The sequence below is a fragment of the Cotesia glomerata genome, linkage group LG6 (assembly GCF_020080835.1).
Source record: "Cotesia glomerata isolate CgM1 linkage group LG6, MPM_Cglom_v2.3, whole genome shotgun sequence".
Lineage (NCBI taxonomy): Eukaryota > Metazoa > Arthropoda > Insecta > Hymenoptera > Braconidae > Cotesia > Cotesia glomerata.
The window spans coordinates 11,940,166-11,959,683 of NC_058163.1; the positions used below are offsets into that span (position 1 = coordinate 11,940,166).

General features: G+C 34.6%; 2 protein-coding genes across 2 annotated transcripts in view; both read left to right on the forward strand.

Annotated features, from left to right (window-relative positions):
• Nucleotides 1-19,518, forward strand: part of LOC123266952 (phosphoglucomutase) — a gene marked incomplete at its 5' end in the record, with an annotated part of 41,116 nt that overhangs the window by 18,541 nt on the left and 3,057 nt on the right. The window lies entirely within an intron of this gene.
• On the forward strand, nucleotides 15,967-17,399 carry LOC123266953. The gene is made up of 2 exons (XM_044731400.1): nucleotides 15,967-16,199; nucleotides 16,776-17,399. The coding sequence occupies exons 1-2, from the start codon at nucleotides 16,025-16,027 to the stop codon at nucleotides 16,913-16,915; spliced, it is 315 nt and encodes a 104-aa protein (XP_044587335.1). The 5' UTR covers nucleotides 15,967-16,024; the 3' UTR covers nucleotides 16,916-17,399.

The window sequence follows — 19,518 nt, forward strand, 5'->3', positions numbered from 1 at the left end:
GCACTGAAGGTCTTGAATTTATGCGACGTTTCCGAGACATACTAGCGTCGCAAGCCTGGGTGACTCTTCTCATTAGGTCCTTGGTCTTCTCTTCAGCAGTTTTTACGATGATCGGATTGCAGTCTAAGGCTACTACTAAAGCAGTGGGGTCGAGAGACTTAACTTTCCACCCAACCGCGCTAGCGCTCCTGTTGTCTCTTGTTAGTTTCTGGCCAGTTGATATTTCCCATAGTATCGCACTATGGTCGCTGGCTGTATAGATGTTCAATACTTTCCAAGAAAAACCTCTTCGAGCTAAGCAACTGCTGACAAATGTAAGGTCGACAGTTGAGTTTGCCTCTCCCTTAGTATACGTTGGCGTGTCACCGGTATTAAGAAGGATCACGTCCAGAGTGGCCATTGCCTCGAGAAGTGCTTTTCCACGTGTATTAGTGAACTTGCTGCCCCAGTCTGTTGCCCAGGAATTGAAGTTACCAGCTATTGCCACGGGAAAGTGTTTTCTTGCGTCCTCAGTTAGCCGATCAAGGAAGTCTTCAAAATGCTCATTAGAGAGACTAGGTGGTGCATAGCAACTGTAGAAGCGGAGGCCATCTATCCATGCTGCTACGAAGCCAGCTTCTTTATTGTTGACTGTTCTCTGAAAAGGACATTTACCGCAGGACCAGATGACGGCTTTGTTAGTGCTGTCGGATTCCCAGGGTTGGTTACTCAGATGTCTATAAGGCTCACTTATAAGTGCTACATCTGCCTCTAATTCGCGCACAGTTTGCATGAGCAGGTCATGCGCAGCCTCACAATGATTGAAGTTGAGCTGCACTATCTTCATGTTCTTGGCTTCGTTATCTTCTGGAGCGCTTCTTGGAAGATGGGGCATCTGTTCGTGCCTGCATGGTGAGCCGCCTTTTCTACGCCGTGCCGTTCAAAGCACAGTGCACATTTAGCTGGATTTTTACAATCAGCAATTTTGTGTCCTTCTTTTCCGCACCTTATGCAGAGCTTAGACCGGTCGACTTCGCTTTTGCATTGCGATCCGAAGTGCCCAAAGTGCCAGCATTTGAAGCATTGTATAGGTCTCTTCGTTGCTCTCATTCGGCAATTAGACCAGCCTATCCTTATTTTGCAGTTTCCCTCCAGTAACTTTTGTGCTGCAGCTGCTGGTAGTGACACTGTGGCTGTCTATGTACCCCTAAAGGCTTTACGGATCTTGATTGCCTCTGGTGGGATTTCACAACTTTCTCCAGCTTCCCTCTTTAGAGCGGTCTGAATATGCTCTTTCGTCGTGTCGTCATCGACATCTCGGATCTCGATGGTCTCCTGTGGCCCTTTGCAAATCACTTTGGCCTCCTCCTTAAGGATGTCCGCGATCGTCTTTTGCAGACCTTGGCCTTTGTCAGTGCTCTTCCTCGAAATCGTAATCAACAAGTCACCACTTCTGGTCTTGTTGATCTTATCCACAGTTGAACGAACCTGCTCATCTGGGACGTCCTGCTTTATACGACGCAGAATCTCGGCATACTTTGTTGTCTCGGCCGGGCGGATGATCAGTGCGTCGGGTCTGATCCATTTGCGTGGTTTTTTCCGCTTAGGCTCTGGCCTGGGCTCCTTCGGCGGCTGTTTTGAGAGTTGCTCTCTAGCTAGCCTTCTCTTCTCCTTCTTAGACTGTACTTTTTCCCAGTCAGTCATCTTCTTAGGTTCGTCGCCCTGCCCTGCCAGTCGTTGGGGAGGGCTTTTTTTCAAGTCCTTCTTCTTTGTGACTTTGTCGGTTGGCTCTGGCGAATCTCGGTCCTTTCTCTTTCCAGACCTTGTGTCAGTTTCACCCTTGTCCTCAGCAGCAGATTCACCGTCACCGTCGGCTCCAGTGTCCATTGCTTCTTCCGTCTCAGTTTCAGTTTCAATGCGGCGTCGTGATGACTGCCATTCCTCGTCCAGTTTCTTGAATCTTCCAAGAGCATTGACTACACCGGTTGTCTTGGTCTTTATCTCCTTGTGGATATTGACCTTAGTTTGGACAAACTCTTGCAGCTCAATGGTCAGCTTCTCAAGGCGCTCCAACGCTTGCGTTCTCTTCATGTCAGCGCTTGCTTCAATCGCTGCTTGTTGAGCATGAAGCCCGTTTCTATTCTTGTTTGTTTCCTGTAAGTTACTCATACTTTTTTGATTTACCAGCGCATCGTACGGAGTGGAGCGGGTTGCCATAACTAGGAACGGGTGTACCCTCGGAGATAGTACTCCTACCCCAGTTCCCTGAGGCCTAGCCGATACTTAGCCAGTCCCGGAATACACGGACGGACTAGACTCGCTCGGAGCGGTGAAGATTCCGATCTCTAACACTCACTGCGTACTTCCTGATCAAGGCCCGAAGTGGCTGGCTCCTGATCCACTGCTGCAACTTTCACCTCGGCAGAGTAAGCTCACATCAGCCGTGGCCTGCATCGTCGGAAACTACGATACAGGTTCCGGACACTCCCAGTGAGTTACAGCAGGAACCAATCGTCTTGCTAGGTCAGTTAGTGTGACCAACCCATTAAAGGGGAGTTTTGTCCACGGGAGTTTATTTTGTTTGGCTATTTTGCTTGGCTCCTACCCGCTGTACCTCATCAACTAAGAGATTAAGTGTCATCCAAGGACAGCGAGCGTTCTCCCATCCGCTCGGAGAGACGCGCCCGGTAGCAGTATCTCTTCTGCCCCGAGTGTGTGTGTGTGTGTGTGTGTGTGTGTGTGTGTGTGTGTGTGTGTGTGTGTGTGTGTGTGTGTGTGTGCGCGTGTGTGTGTGTGTGTGTGTGTGTGTGTGTGTGTGTGTGTGTGTGTGTGTGTGTAAGTGTGTAAGTGTGTGAATCGCTTATAACTTTTGAACGACTAAACCGATCGGGACCTACTAAAAGGCGTTCTAAAGAGTTCCCTCAAACTTAGATTTCCTGTAAATTTGAATCGATTCGGACCCCTGATTCAGAAAGATGATTTAAAATGATTACCTTCATGTTAATTGTATATCTATATAGTATTAAAATCCGATGCATTTAAATCATTTCAAATTAGATTTCTTAATCAGGGACCGATTGATTTTGAGAAATTTTGAAAAATCTCAAAAAAACTAAGAAAAAAATTTATTTTTGAAAGTGGTTTTTTTGGAATAACTTTTAAACGGCTCTATCGATCAACTCCAAAAACTTATCCGCCTTTAACCTTGAAAAACCACGTCGATCGCTGCTAATCCGGTCAAAATCGGTTGATTCGTTCGAGAGATATCGTGAACGAAAGAAAACCGAAAAAAGTGTTTTTTTTTCACATAACTTCGACATTTCTTTTCGGATCGTTTCTGATGAAATAGAATAATTTTTTAAGCTTAAAAAACCGCGTCGATCGCTGCCAAGAACGTAAAAATCGATTGATTAGTTCGAGAGATATCCTCAACGAAATATTTGGAAACAAGTGTTTTTTTAACATAACTCCGACATTTTTTTGGAATAACTTTTAAATGGCAAAACCGATCAATTTTGAAAAATAATCAGCTATTAACATCAAAAAATGACGTCGATCGCCGTCAAGCCGGTCAAAATCGGTCAATTGGTTCAAGAGATATCGTGAACGAAAGAAAATCGAAAAAAGTGTTTTTTCAAAATTACTCCAAATTTCCTAGTTTTATCATTTTAAACTTAAAAATTCTGTATGAGGCTGAAAAAACCACGTCGAATGCTGCCAATCGCGTGAAAATCAGTTGATTCATTCAAAAGTTATTGCGGTTTGAAAATTCAAAAAATAGTGTTTTATCAAACCTGTATCAGACTTTTGAGCTCGTAGAGCTCAAAAGTATAGAAAAGCTATCTCTTTAAGCTCGAAGAGCTCAAAATAATACATAAATTGTATTTTGGAGCTCGGAGAGCTCAAAAACATCATTGCTGCAATTTTAAGCACCTAGGTATGGAATTAGCGGGAAGTTGCAGGGATGGCCGTCAGGGTCTGCCGTATTTCTAATTTTTTTCTTTGAGTTCTCGGCGATACTTGACTCGTAAAAATCGTGGTTTTCTCTCTACGACTTTTTCTGGGAGGAGAATCTCCAGATTTTGATGGTAATGGCTTCATGAAGTTTACTGCAATAAAAAAACATTTTTTTATGTGCTTTTTTTGGTAAGTGGGCCGTCGTGCCCCAGAAAAAAAAATTTTTTTTTCGATTTTCTGCAAAATTTCGACTGATTTATTCGAAATAGACGGAAAATAAACAAATTTAATGGTTAGAAACCACAAAAAGAAATAATTAACTTAAGTGGGCCGTTGTGCCCCACCCTCCCCTAACAGTTTTTGGCCGTGTGTAAATTCTATGTTACAGCCAAAAACTGTTATATTAAATAAAAAAAATAATAAAATTGAAAGAATTGAAGCGTAAATACAGCGTTTTGTTGACTGTTATAAAGAAATTTTGTTGATAGGTTTTGAAATTTTTTGTAAAATTTATTATTATAGCGAATAATTATTGCAAACCTCACAATTTTGGAGCCAAAAGTGATATAAAAAATTTTCTTGGCACAGATTTGTGAAACACTGAATCAAAATTTTAAAACATTAAATGGAAAAAATCGAAATTTCAAAAAATCTATATTTTTTAACGTAAATAAAAACGAGAGGATTGACGTTAGAGACTGAACCCTAAGAGCTTTTTTTTACAGAATTTAATACTGAAGAAGGATCAGTGATGGTTTTTCCGAAAAATAATGTTCTACATAGTTTGCAGGAAAAACGAAGGTTAAAAAATCATTTTTCCATGTTAAACCAATGGTAAATCTTCGAATTCGGCTCAAATTTTTACAGAATTTTTTTTATAGCATATATAAAAAAAATTTCACTTGCAATCGAAAAAAAAGAATTATCGACTTTTTTTGGAACACCCTAATATATATATATATATATATATATATATATATATATATATATGTATATATATGTACATATAGATATATTAAATACCTTATATATATATATACTAGCTGTTACCCGCCCGCTCCGCTGGGCACTTCATAGAATTGTATTTTTAGAGATCTAGACTTGAAATTTAATGGGAGTATTGTTTAAATTTGTACAGATTTCAAATTTTATCAGATTGGCCCGTTCCTTTTATCCCTGTGATTATTCTAGCTAATATTCATTGTAAATTATAATGTGCAATCACTATGACATTCCAGTGGTTTTTTTCCAAAAATGAATAATGACTGAAACGAAGAAAAAAATTTGAAATGATCATTGAAAGTTTCAGTTAAAGTAATTGTGCGTCTCATAAGTGAAGTTGAAATTTGGCTAGCTTAAAGCGTGACGAATTTTGCCGTTAATTTAAATTTCCTCCGTGACATCAATTTTTCATAGAAACTTATTTGTACATGTTTTTAACGAATTCTCTTAGAATAAATAGCCAAATTCCTTTTTCACATCTCAAGTGCTTAGAAAATGCATTCATTTCAATCTGTTACGTTCCCGCGATCCGGTAATAAGAACAATTCATGGGTTATGTGATCAGCAAAAGTAAAATGTATGTAAAATTCTTAGTCCGTTGAGTGAATAGCTACATGTAAAGTTAAATTTTGGAAACCTTACAATGACTATTTTTGCCGCTGCCAAAGAGACGATTGTTGTGAGAAAATATAATTATTAAGAAAGGAAAATATTTGAATCCGTTGGCCTTGGAGGCCATTCCCGTAAGTTCCTGTTTCTCTTGCGATTCTATCAAATTCTATATCTGTAGGAACTGTATTTGAAAAGTATAAATTTTTTGACAATTATCACTCCCACACTCTTATATGGGAGAGGAATTCCATAAGATCCTATTCGAGAAAATTTCTACATTATAAACAAAAGGTTTCAACAAAACTTCAAGTCCATAGAAACTTTTGTTTGGAAATGAGAGTTTTTCATTGTTAACACCCCCGCAATCCCTTCTAGGTTTAGAATTCGAGAAAATCCATTCTTAGCTGAACTTGACATCATACACGAAGATTCTCACCAAATTTAGAGTCTGTAGAAGTTACAGTTTGGAAATTAAAATTTTAGATTTTAGCACCCATCCCCGCAATTCCTATCGGAAATAGTCTTTATTGAAGTTCATTGTGAGATGATCTCTACATGAGAAATAAAAGATTTTTACCAAATTTAGAGTTTTTAGAAGCTATATTTTGGAAATTAAGATTTTTTATTGTTAACACCCACCCCCGCGATCCTTATTGGAGGTAATTCGTTGTAAAGTCCGTTCTTAAATAATTTCTATACTATATGTAGAAGACTCTTACTAAATTTGGGGTCTGTAGGAGCTATAGCTTGGAAAATAAAAATTTTATTTGTTAACAACTACCCCCACAAACCCCTGTGAGATGAACCATCGTGAAATTCGTTCGTATATTATTTCTACATCTCTTACAGAAAATTCTTACCCAATTTGGAATATATGGGAGCTGTAGTTTATAAACGGAAATTTTTTATTGTTAACGCCCCCGCAATTCTCTTTGAGGTAGAATATCGTAGAATTCGTTCATAAATTATTTTTCCATCACTTGCAGAAAGTTCCTACAAAATTTGGAGTCTGTAAGAGCTACAACTTTAAAATTCAAAATTTTCATTGTTTATACCCATCCTCGCAACCCCTGTGGGGTGAGATATCGTAAAATTCGTTTATAGATTATTTCTATATCTCTTACAGAAGATTCCTACCAAATTTGGAGTCGATAGGAACTATAGTTTAAGAACGGGAATTTTTCATTGTTAACGCCGTCGCAAACCCCTTTGGGGGAGGAATTTAATAAAATCCATTCTTAGCTGAACTTTTCAGGAAAATTATACCGGAAGATTTCTACCAAATTTAGAGTCTATAAAAGTTACAGTTTGGAAATTGAAATTGAAAATTCTAACACTCAGCCCCGCAATCGCTATTGAAGGTAGAATTTATTGAAATCCTCATTTAGATCACTTCGACATCACACATAGAAGACTCTCACCGAATTTGGAGTCTGTAGGAGCTATAGCTCGGAAATTTAAAATTGTAATTGTTAACACCCACCCCCGAAATCCATATTTGGAGTAGGTTATCATTAAATATGCTCTTAGATCATTTCTACCTCAAATATAGCAGATTCTTACCAAATTTAGAGCCTGTGGGAGCTTTAGCTTAGAAATTTAAAATTTTCATTGTTAGCACCCACCCCCGCAATCCATATTTGGAGGAGGTTGTTATAAAATCCACTATTAGATCATTTCTGGATCACATATAAATGATTCCTACCAAATTTGAAACCTATAGGAGCTATAGTTTAGAAATTTTTTATTTTCATTGTTAACCCCTACCCCGCAATCTTTATTGGGGATAAATTATCATAAAATCCGCTCATAGATAATTTCTACATCACATATAGGAGATTCCTACTAAATTTGGAGTAGATAGGAGCTATAGTTTAAAAATGGGAATTTTCTATTGTCAACGCCTCCGCAACCCCCCTTGTGGGTGGAATTTCGTAAAATCCGTTCTTAGCTGACCTCTACTCGGCGAAAGGAATATTCCTACAAAATTTCAAATCTCTACGCCTTATGGTTCCAGAGATATCGTGATGAGTCAATATATAGGTGGAAATCTCATATATATATATAGATAGATTTATTGGCACCAGATGTACAGCTTGTCTAACAAACTCTGATACATCTTTCACTTAAATCTACTTTTCTTACACTAATTTTATAAGTTATTATTTTATTTTAGTATTTCAACTTGATAGTTAATCTATATTTCAATCTATAACGCTAGTAAATACTTTCTTCGACTTTGGGTCGTTTCCTTAGTTTCAGTTTATCGCATATAGCAGATTCTTTTCAAATTTGGAGCTTATAGGAGCTACAGCTCGAAAATTTAAAATTTTAATTGTTAAAACCCCACCCCGCAACCCCCAGTGGGGAGGGATATCGTAAAATTCGTTCATAAATGATTTTTACATTACTTACAGAAAATTCATACAAAATTATGAGTCTGTCAGAGCTGTAGCTCGGAAATTTAAAATTTTCATTGTTAACGCCCACCCCCGCAATCCATATTGGGGGTAGGCTGTCATTAAATCCGCTCTTGAATCATTTCTACATCCCATAGAACAGATTCTTACCAAATTTGGAGCCTATAGGAGCTACAGCTCGGAAATTAAAAATTTTCATTGTTAAGACTCACCCCCGCACTCCTCTGTGGAGTGGGATATCGTAAAATTCGTTCATAAATTATTTTTACATCACTTACACAAAATTCATACAAAATTAGGAGTCTGTAGGAGCTAAAAGTCGAAAATTTTTAATTTTCATTGTTAACGTCCACCCCCGCAATCCATATTGGGAGTAGATTGTCATAAAATCCACTCTTAGATCATTTCTACCTCGCATATAGCAGATATTTATCAAATTTTGAGCCTTTAGGAGCTACAGCTAAAAAATTTAAAATTTTCATTGTTAAGACCCACCCCCGCATTCTTCTGTGGAGTGGGATATCGTAAAATTCGTTCATAAATTATTTTTACATCACTTACACAAAATTCATACAAAATTAGGAGTCTGTAGGAGCTAGAAGTCGGAAATTTTTAATTTTCATTGTTAACGTCCACCCCCGCAATCCATATTGGGAGTAGATTGTCGTAAAATCCGCTCTTTGATCATTTCTACATCACATATAGGAGATTCCTACCAAATTTGAAGTCGATAGGAGCTATAGGTTAAAAATGGGAATTTTCTATTGTTAACGCCCCCGCAACCCCCCTTGTGAGTGGAATTTCGTAAAATCCGTTCTTAGCTGACCTCTACTCGGCGAAAGGAATATTCCTACCAAATTTCAAGTCGCTACGCCTTATGGTTCCAGAGATATCGTGATGAGTCAATATATAGGTGGGAATCTCTTATATATATATAGATAAGTATTTATTCTTGGTTGTTTAACAGGACGAAATAAAAAATCGTTTCAAGTTTTGATCTATTGCAGCTATTAATTAAATATTTTGACTTTTTTTTTATTTTTATTTTACACCATGCATTTTTTCTAAGGGCATTATTCCCGAACTCTATTCCAGCCTATTTTCCGAGTTCTAAAAGCTATAGATTGGAATACACATTTTTTTTTTTATTTTTAACGCTCTCGCACAACCCTCTTGGAGTTGAATATCATAAAATTAATTCTTGATAAACTCAAACATGCCAAAAAAAATATTTTGGCCAAGTTTTAAAGTTCTTAAAGCAATAGATTGGAAGATACAAATTTTTAATATTTTTAACGCCCCCGCACAACCCCCTTAGGGTTTAATATCATAAAATTAGTTCTTAGTAAATTCAAACATGCCAAAAGAAATATTCTGGCCAAGTTCCAGAGTTTCAAAAGCTATAGATTGGAAAAAACAATTTTTTTAATTTTTAACGCCCCCGCACTCCCTCTAGGGGTGAAATATCATAAAATTAGTTGTTAGTAAACTCAAAGATGCTAAAAAAAATTTTTTGGTCAAGTTTTAGAGTTCTAAAAGCTATAGATTGGAAGATAAAAATTTTTTTTTAATTTTCAACGCCCCCGCATTCCCTTCTGGGGGTGGAATATCATAAAATTAGTTCTTAGTAAATTCAAACATGCCAAAAAGAATATCCTGACTAAGTTTAATACCTATAAGAGCTGTATTTTTCAAATGTGCATTTTTTCAATTAACACCCCGCAACCCCTCTTGGGGGTGGAATTTCGTAAAATCCGTTCTTAGCTGACCTCTACTCGGTGAAAAGAATATTCCTACCAAATTTCAAGTCTTTAGCTCTAATGGTTCCAGAGATATCGTGATGAGTGACTATATAGGTGGAAATCTCTTACATTATATATATTATATATATATATATATATATATATATAAGAATAGAATAGATATAGATATATAGATATAGATATATATATGTATAGACAGATCCATTACTTCTCGACGAAAGTGTGCGCACTCAGGTCAGCGATTTTGATGCCGATTTTTTCCTCAAAAGAACATCTTAAAAGAAGACGATCCTGAAAATTTGGAGCCGATATAATCAAATCCGGCCGCTGGAGAATTTGTTGAATTTTTAAAAAAGTCGATTTTTCACTGATTTTCGAATATTTGTATCTCAGCTTCTATATTACTTAAAAACTTCTGCCCAGCGGCATTTTTCTCAGTAGACTCTCTACTTTTAAGAAAAAAATAAGTATTTAGTCTAAACTCATATAGGGCTTAGCTGACAGTCTCTAACTAACGAACTGTTTTGGTTAAATTTTACCTATTTGTAAAACACTAGTATATGTACAGTGTGTGAAGTTGAGGATCGACCAGCAGCTAATGTCTTCTATTTATGTATACTTTAGTAGAATCTATACAATTTTTACTTTATTGCTTCTATTAAGTAAATTTATAGCCATCTGAAACCAATCAAATTTTAAAAAATCGCAGTTTTCAGGTGGCTAGAACTTTTTTCTCGGAACTTCGATTTCCTTCATACTTTCAGGAAAGTTGCTTTATCATGGTCCTAAAAAGCCCTGAAAATTTGGGCTAGGGAATCGAGCTTGTATTCAAGTTATGAATTTTTTAATATTGCTAAAACTGCGTTAAATTAATTAAGGAATTCTTTAATAGTCATCACTTAAGCGTATAGAATAATGATTACCGAATAAAACAAAAATAATTTTAGGAACATAATCTATAGTTATTTGTATTTTGTATTCTAATATTACGTAAAAGTATAAAAAAATATAAAGGAAATGACTTTTGTAGAAAATTTGAAAAATTTTTATTTATAAATTAAGTTTAACTACTTTACAATCTTTGTCGAAAAAAGTCACTCTTACTTCTAAAGAATTGTCATTGATTGGTGTAAAAGAATGGATAATTCGAGTGTCCTTCATGGTTTTCACAGAATCAAATCGTTTTTTCAATTTTTTATGATGTTTTTGAATGTCAGCATCAGATACCCATATTTCTCTGAAAATATAAGGTTCAAGGTAGATTTGAATGCTTACATGAGCGTAGGATAATATTGGTACCTCAGTCACGCCACGAGGTGGATAAATTGAGTCACAAAATAGCCCGAGCGCAACTCTTGATACAAATTCAAACAATATAAGAACGATAGCGCTTTTGATGGTAAAATGTCTACTTGAGACGCTACTTAAATGATTACTGATAGCAGCTCTATCTATGTACAGAGAATATTAATATTTTACTTGTCAATAAGATATGAATAATTCGATAGAAGGTAAGAAATTATCAGCAAATATTATATTCAACAACGCAATTTTGGCAATATTAAAAAATTCATAACTTGAATACAAGCTCGATTCCCTAGCCCAAATTTTCAGGGCTTTTTAGGAACATGATAAAGCAACTTTCCTGAAAGTCTGAAGGAAATTGAAGTTCCGAGAAAAAAGTTCTAGCCATCTGAAAACTGCGATTTTTTAAAATTTGATTGGTTTCAGATGGCTATAAATTTACTTAATAGAAGCAATCAAGTAAAAATTGCATAGATTCTACTAAAGTATACCCTAATAGAAGACATTAGCTGCTGGTCGATCCTCAACTTCAAACACTGTACATATACTAGTGTTTTTCAAATAGGTAAAATTTAATAAAAACAGTTCGTTAGTTAGAGGCTGTCAGCTAAGCCCTATATGAGTTTAGACTAAATACTTATTTTTTTCTTAAAAGTAGAGAGTCTACACGGAGAAAAAAGTATTGCTATTATAGCGATCCAGTGGATCGTGAACGAAGTATCGTGATTAGCTCAAAACAGTATTGTCATATTCACCATACGAATACAGTTATGCTCGAAACAGTGAATACTGAATACCACGTTCAACTGTGTAGTGAATATCTCAAAACGTTTTCTTACTACAGCGAAACGGATCGTGATTATCACTATTCACGACGCGTTCAGCGCCACCACACATAACCAAGTCTGAAACTTACGAGTTTATTTATTTACAATTTTGGTGATGAAGTAGCGATAATTGCACCAATTTATATTAACAGCGATATGGACAATTGGGTTGTTGATAAATTACTCGAGTGGAATCTTGAAAAACTCGTGTCGTTTTTTGAAGGTCTAGTAAAGAAATAAATCTTCCTATGTTAATTGTGTTAATGCTGTGTCCGTGGTTATTGTGTATAATTCTACTGCGTTGATAAAGAAAAACAATGAACATTATATATTGTATTAAATAAATAAAATTTGTGTTTTCATAAAAGGTTTTTTTAGCATAAATAATTTGATCCCATACTACTTTACGCAAAAATTTGTTATTTTTTTTTATACAGTACATAGAGTAATAAAGAAGTAAAAATTCCATTAAAAAATATTTTTCTTATGATAAAAATAATTGCGTATTTTTAATGAATATATCAATAATACCCCTGAATAAAAAAAAAGTATTGAGACAAAAAAAAAGTATTGAAAAGTATTGAATTGACTAGAAAACCAATACTTTTCAATACTTTTTTCTTTGTCTTAATACTTTTTTTTTATCAGGGACAAATTTCTAGGCTAATATTTTTAAAAATAAAAAAAAAAGTCATATAAAATAAATTCCAACTGCTGTCAGTCATTATTTAAACATTTTTAAACCTAACCTAATTCTTGACTGTCATATAAACTACACAAAAATTTTAAACTAATCAAGCTATACAAGGAATTCGTATTTATGTTTATATCAATAATATACGAAAAAACTAAAAAAAAAAAAATAATCTGCAATAACATATAATTAACATTTAATCAAAAACAACTAATAATCATCTATAAACCATAGCAATATAGACATTCGATATCCGAATCCATGTGGATCGTGATAATTACGATCCACTAGACATATGCGCATCTAAAGTATAGTCATACGTGGATCGTGATCATCACTATACTGTATCGTGATAATAGCAACACTTTTTTCTCCGTGTACTAAGAAAAATGCCGCTGGACAGAATTACCAATATCCTGTTACGTGAATGTGGAACGCTTCACGTAATAATTACCGTAACTCCTATTCTTTCCCGCTTCACAGAATTATTTATATTTGTAAAAATGCTTACCGTAAGATGGACGGTGTGGCTTAATGTATATAGAATAAGCGAAAGGAAATTTAGTATAGACCGGATAGTTCAAATGGTAGAGTAGCCGACATGTCTTCGGAAGGCTCTGGGTTCGAATCCCAGTTCGAACTATCTAATAATTTTTTCTCGCATATTCTATAAACTCACATTAAGATGATCCTCTCCACATTCCTTTCTCAATCCTTTCCTACCAATATCCTGTTACGTGAATGTGGAACGCTTCACGTAATAATTACCGTAACTTCTATTCTTTCTCGCTTCACAGCATTATTTATATTTGAAAAAATGCTTACCGTAAGATGGACGGTGTGGCTTAATGTATATAGAATAAGCGAAAGGAAATTTAGTGTAGACCGGATAGCTCAAATGGTAGAGTAGCCGACATGTCTTCGGAAGGTTCTGGGTTCGAATCCCAGTCCGAGCTATCTAATAATTTTTTCTCGCATATTCTATAAACTCACATTAAGATGATCCTCTCCACATTCCTTTCTCAATCCTTTCCTACCAATATCCTGTTACGTGAATGTGGAACGCTTCACGTAATAATTACCGTAACTCCTATTCTGTCCCGCTTCACAGCATTATTTATATTTGTAAAAAATGTAGAACGCTTCACGATTTTGCGTGTCATCCTTGCGCAGAACCCAGAACTTTCCGAAGACATGTCGGCTACTCTACCATTTGAGCTATCCGGTCTATACTAAATTTCCTTTTGCTTATTCTATATACATTAAGCCACATCGTCCATCTTACGGTAAGCATTTTTACAAATATAAATAATGCTGTGAAGCGGGAAAGAATAGGAGTTACGGTAATTATTACGTGAAGCGTTCCACATTCACGTAACAGGATATTGGTAGGAAAGGATTGAGAAAGAAATGTGGAGAGGATCATCTTAATGTAAGTTTATAGAATATGCGAGAAAAAATTATTAGATAGCTCGGACTAGGATTCGAACCCAGAACCTTCCGAAGACATGTCGGCTACTCTACCATTTGAGCTATCCGGTCTATACTAAATTTCCTTACGCTTATTCTATATACGCTTATTCTATATACATTAAGCCACACCGCCCATCTTACGGTAAGCTACTAATTAAATTAGACAAGAAGTCTAAGTTATATAAAAGCTGAGATACAAATAATATAAAACCAGTGAAAAATCGACTTTTTTATAAATTCAAAAAATTCTCCAGCGGCCGGATTTGATTATATCGGGTCCAAATTTTCAGGATCGTCTTCTTTTAAGGTGTATTTTTGAGGAAAAAATCGGCATCAAAATCGCTGACCTGCCGGCAGAATTTTGAATTTTCACCGGAAACGCCCAAACTAAGCTTCTGTTAAAAAATTCTATGAAAATCTACTACAACGTCTCCCCCCAAAATATCTTAGGAAATGCCCAAACACAGCCCCTGTCAAAAGCGGAACTCAAAATTCCAATTTTAAAAGGTTCTCCACGGGAATAACATTTTGGCACACCCTAATATATATATATATATATATATATATATATATATCTATCTATCTATCTATCTATATATGTATATATATATTAGGGTGCTTTTTTTTTGCGACTATTTTTTTTTTTCGTTTCCATCCCGAAATTTTGTTGGAAATACACCCAAAAAAATTCCCTGAAAGTTTGAGCCCTTAATATTAATATTAAGTACTCCTACACAGCGTGTGAAGATTTCCCATTTGAAATATACGAGAACTTTCATTTTTTTTTTTTTAAATTTCTATAGCTCAGTGGCATTTCATAGCATCACTTTGACCATGGACGGGTTTTTTTCAGAATTGAATGCTCTACAAAAGTGTCCATTGTCGCGAAGTCGTAACTCATACTGGCGGGGTAGTACGGACCACCAAACCGAATTTTTTATAGAATTCTTGTTTTTTCACTCATTATCTCATAAACAACAAGACATACAGAAAAAATGTTAATGATAATTTTGTAGGAAATTCAATTTTCTACAAAAAAGGTCCTCAGCACCAAATCACTAAGATCGATATTTTCTGAGATATTAATCATTGAAGTTTACGTAGCATTGAATTTCCACAAAATGTTGAATCAAATCTTAAAAAATAATGATTTTTCTATTCGTATCATAATTATAATTAGTAATTACTTATTGATTAAGTTACAAATTTAACGTAAAAAATTTTTAATTGTATTTTTCTGAAGTTTTTTATTTTTAAATAAATTTCTCATTTAAATCACCCCATAATATTTGAATTTATCATTTAATAATTCAATTTCAATGAAATTCTAGATAAAAATATATTGTGTATGATCATTACGAATAATATAGGATGTTTCTTTGTTGCTGTGTATTGTGATACTGATTAATTGCGGTTTATTTTTCTTGCTCTGGTAGTACTACTGAGCTTTCACTTGACCTTGAATGCGTTCAACAAATTTCCCCTTTAATTGCAGCGCTTTCTTTGTTTTCGCGTACTAATCCCGCGAGAGTAAGAACAAAGCTTAGTGGGCATTGATCAGTGTGACGCCGTTGTATGTATACTTTGTTAAATTTGAGGTTAGGTCGACTTTAACCATCATTAAAATGAGTGAAAAAAATTGGTAATAAAACTTGGAATTATTTAATTGGATTCGAAAGAAGCCAAATAAATGATAATAAGCTGCCTTCGTATCGTGACTTACTAAATTTTTTATGTATAAACATCAGTCTTTAAAATTAACTATTCGAAATAGTGCTACTAGTGTTATTAACGATACTAATACTATTCGGGCTAGTTTCAAGATTCCAACTATACGTCCTCAGCACAGTCTTACGAAGTTGGAAAAATTTTATGCCGAATATCTAAAAGTGAAGACACATCACAAGAGGGAAAAAAATCAAAAGCACAAAACAGAATGTTGAAAAGTTTAACCAAAAACTAGATAAATTGTTCGATATTTCGAATTCCACAATGGTTAAGAATTTGCCAAAAGAGCAGCAACAATTTCTGAATGAGTGTCAAAAAGGGAAAACCAATCTTCACTCGCCCGTTACTAATTTCTTGCCGGTGGAAACTTTTCAGAATAAATCTGACACTGAACAGGAGATAACAAATGAAGATAATGAGAATAATACAGACGAAATTGGTTAGTTTCTTCTCACATACAACTATAAATTATCAAGCTCAACAATCAATCATTTTTTAATAATCGAAAACAATTTCTTATAATTTAGACTCATATTTTTTCTACTTACTTGTAAAATTTAATTCGCATTAAAATTCTAATTTTCTTAACCTCATTTTCTGAAAATTGAATTCTATATAATTTTTCAATATTTTAAAATTTGTTTCTAGATTCATAACTTTTTTTCTAATTATTAGTCTATCATTTTTGGTAAAATTTTTATCAAGTAAATCTGAATAAGTGAGATAAATCAAAATTTATTCAATTTTGACAAAAATTTTGACTTGAATAAAAAAAAAATTTGTTTTCGATTTTTTCGCAGTCGAAAATTCCCACGCTATTAAAAAATTAAAGTCTCTGTAACCAATAAATTTAAAACACATATATATCATTTTGTCTTATTTTTATTGGGGAAAATTGACGGAAACTCAATTCAAAAAATATCTTTGCTTCTGGATAACAGAAGCTGAATATAAAATTTGAAAAATATTTGAATCGATTGGGTTTATTTATTTAATTCTGAAAACATTGTTTTAGGCATGAAATTATCGCTACATTCGATGCCAGCAAGTTTTTGTAGTCTATCATCAAATTCCAGTGGGTTGAAACGAACATATTCTGATTTTGAGGATGAACTCCCTGTACCTCCTAAAAAGAAAAAAATCAATATTTTTTAAGATTTGATTCAACATTTTGTGGAAATTCAATGCTAGGTAAACTTCAATGATTAATATCTCAGAAAATATCGATCTTAGTGATTTGGTGCTGAGGACCTTTTTTGTAGAGAATTGAATTTCCTACAAAATTATCATTTACATTTTTTCTGGATGTCTTGTTGTTTATGAGATAATGAGTGAAAAAACAAGAATTCTATAAAAAATTCGGTTTGGCGGTCCGTACTACCCCGCCAGTATGTGTTACGACTTCGCGACAATGGACACTTTTGTAGAGCATTTAATTCTGAAAAAAACCCGTCCATGGTCAAAGCGATGCTATGAAATGCCACTGAGCTATAGAAATTTAAAAAAAAAAAATGAAAGTTCTCGTATAATTCAAATGGGAAATCTTCACACGCTGTGTAGGAGTACTTAATATTAATATTAAGGGCTCAAACTTTCAGGGAATTTTTTTGGGTGTATTTCCAACAAAATTTCGGGATGGAAGCGAAAAAAAAATAGTCGCAAAAAGCACCCTAATATATATATATATATATATATATATATATATATATTTACTAGCTGTTACCCGCCCGCTCCGCTGGGCATTTCATAGAATTGTATTTTTAGAGATCTAGACTTGAAATTTAATGGGAGTATTGTTTAGATTTGTACAGATTTCAAATTTCATCAGATTGGCCCGTACCTTTTATCCCTGTGATTATTCTAGCTAATATTCATTGTAAATTTTAATGTGCAATCACTATGACATTCCAGTGGTTTTTTTTCAAAAATGAATAATGGCTGAAACAAAGAAAAAAATTTGAAATGATCATTGAAAGTTTCAGTTAAAGTAATTCTCAGGTAAATTGCGCGTCTCATAAGTGAAGTTGAAATTTGGCTAGCTTAAAGCGTGACGAATTTTGCCGTTAATTTAAATTTCCTCCGTGACATCAATTTTTCATAGAAACTTATTTGTACATGTTTTTAACGAATTCTCTTAGAATAAATAGCTAAATTCCTTTTTCACATCTCAAGTGCTTAGAAAATGCATTCATTTCAATTTGTTACGTTCCCGCGATCCGGTAATAAGAACAATTCATGGGTTATGTGATCAGCAAAAATAAAATGTATGTAAAATTCTTAGTCCGTTGAGTGAATAGCTACATGTAAAGTTAAATTTTGGAAACCTTACAATGACTTTTTATGCCGCTGCCAAAGAGACGATTGTTGTGAGAAAATATAATTATTAAAGAAGGAAAATATTTAAATCCGTTGGCCTTGGAGGCCATTCCCGTAAGTTCCTGTTTCTCTTGCGATTCTATCAAATTCTATGTCTGTAGGAACTGTATTTGGAAAGTATAAATTTTTTGACAATTATCACACCCACACTCTTATATGGGAGAGTAATTTCATAAGATCCTATGCGAGAAAATTTCTACATTATAAACAAAAGGTTTCAACAAAACTTCAAGTCCATAGAAACTTTTGTTTGGAAATGAGAGATTTTCATTGTTAACACCCACCCCCGCGATCCTTATTGGAGGTAATTCGTTGTAAAGTCCTTTCTTAAATAATTTCTATATTATATGTAGAAGACTCTTACTAAATTTGGGGTCTGTAGGAGCTATAGCTTGGAAAATAAAAATTTTATTTGTTAACAACTACCCCCACAAACCCCTGTGAGATGAACCATCGTGAAATTCGTTCGTATATTATTTCTACATCTCTTACAGAAAATTCTTACCCAATTTGGAATATATGGGAGCTGTAGTTTATAAACGGAAATTTTTTATTGTTAACGCCCCCGCAATTCTCTTTGAGGTAGAATATCGTAGAATTCGTTCATAAATTATTTTTCCATCACTTGCAGAAAGTTCCTACAAAATTTGGAGTCTGTAAGAGCTACAACTTTAAAATTCAAAATTTTCATTGTTTATACCCATCCTCGCAACCCCTGTGGGGTGAGATATCGTAAAATTCGTTTATAGATTATTTCTATATCTCTTACAGAAGATTCCTACCAAATTTGGAGTCGATAGGAACTATAGTTTAAGAACGGGAATTTTTCATTGTTAACGCCGTCGCAAACCCCTTTGGGGGAGGAATTTAATAAAATCCATTCTCAGCTGAACTTGACAGGAAAATTATACCGGAAGATTTCTACCAAATTTAGAGTCTATAAAAGTTACAGTTTGGAAATTGAAATTGAAAATTCTAACACTCAGCCCCGCAATCGCTATTGAAGGTAGAATTTATTGAAATCCTCATTTAGATCACTTCGACATCACACATAGAAGACTCTCACCGAATTTGGAGTCTGTAGGAGCTATAGCTCGGAAATTTAAAATTGTAATTGTTAACACCCACCCCCGAAATCCATATTTGGAGTAGGTTATCATTAAATACGCTTTTAGATCATTTCTACCTCAAACATAGCAGATTCTTACCAAATTTAGAGCCTATGGGAGCTTTAGCTTAGAAATTTAAAATTTTCATTGTTAGCACCCACCCCCGCAATCCATATTTGGAGGAGGTTGTTATAAAATCCACTATTAGATCATTTCTGGATCACATATAAATGATTCCTACCAAATTTGAAACCTATAGGAGCTATAGTTTAG

Excerpts from the sequence above, each read along its gene's own strand:
- LOC123266953 (XM_044731400.1), top strand. The coding sequence starts at position 16,025 with ATGGTTAAGAATTTGCCAAAAGAGCAGCAACAATTTCTGAATGAGTGT. Across the intron at positions 16,200-16,775 it reads GAATAATACAGACGAAATTG|GCATGAAATTATCGCTACAT; the intron begins GTTAGTTTCTTC and ends ACATTGTTTTAG.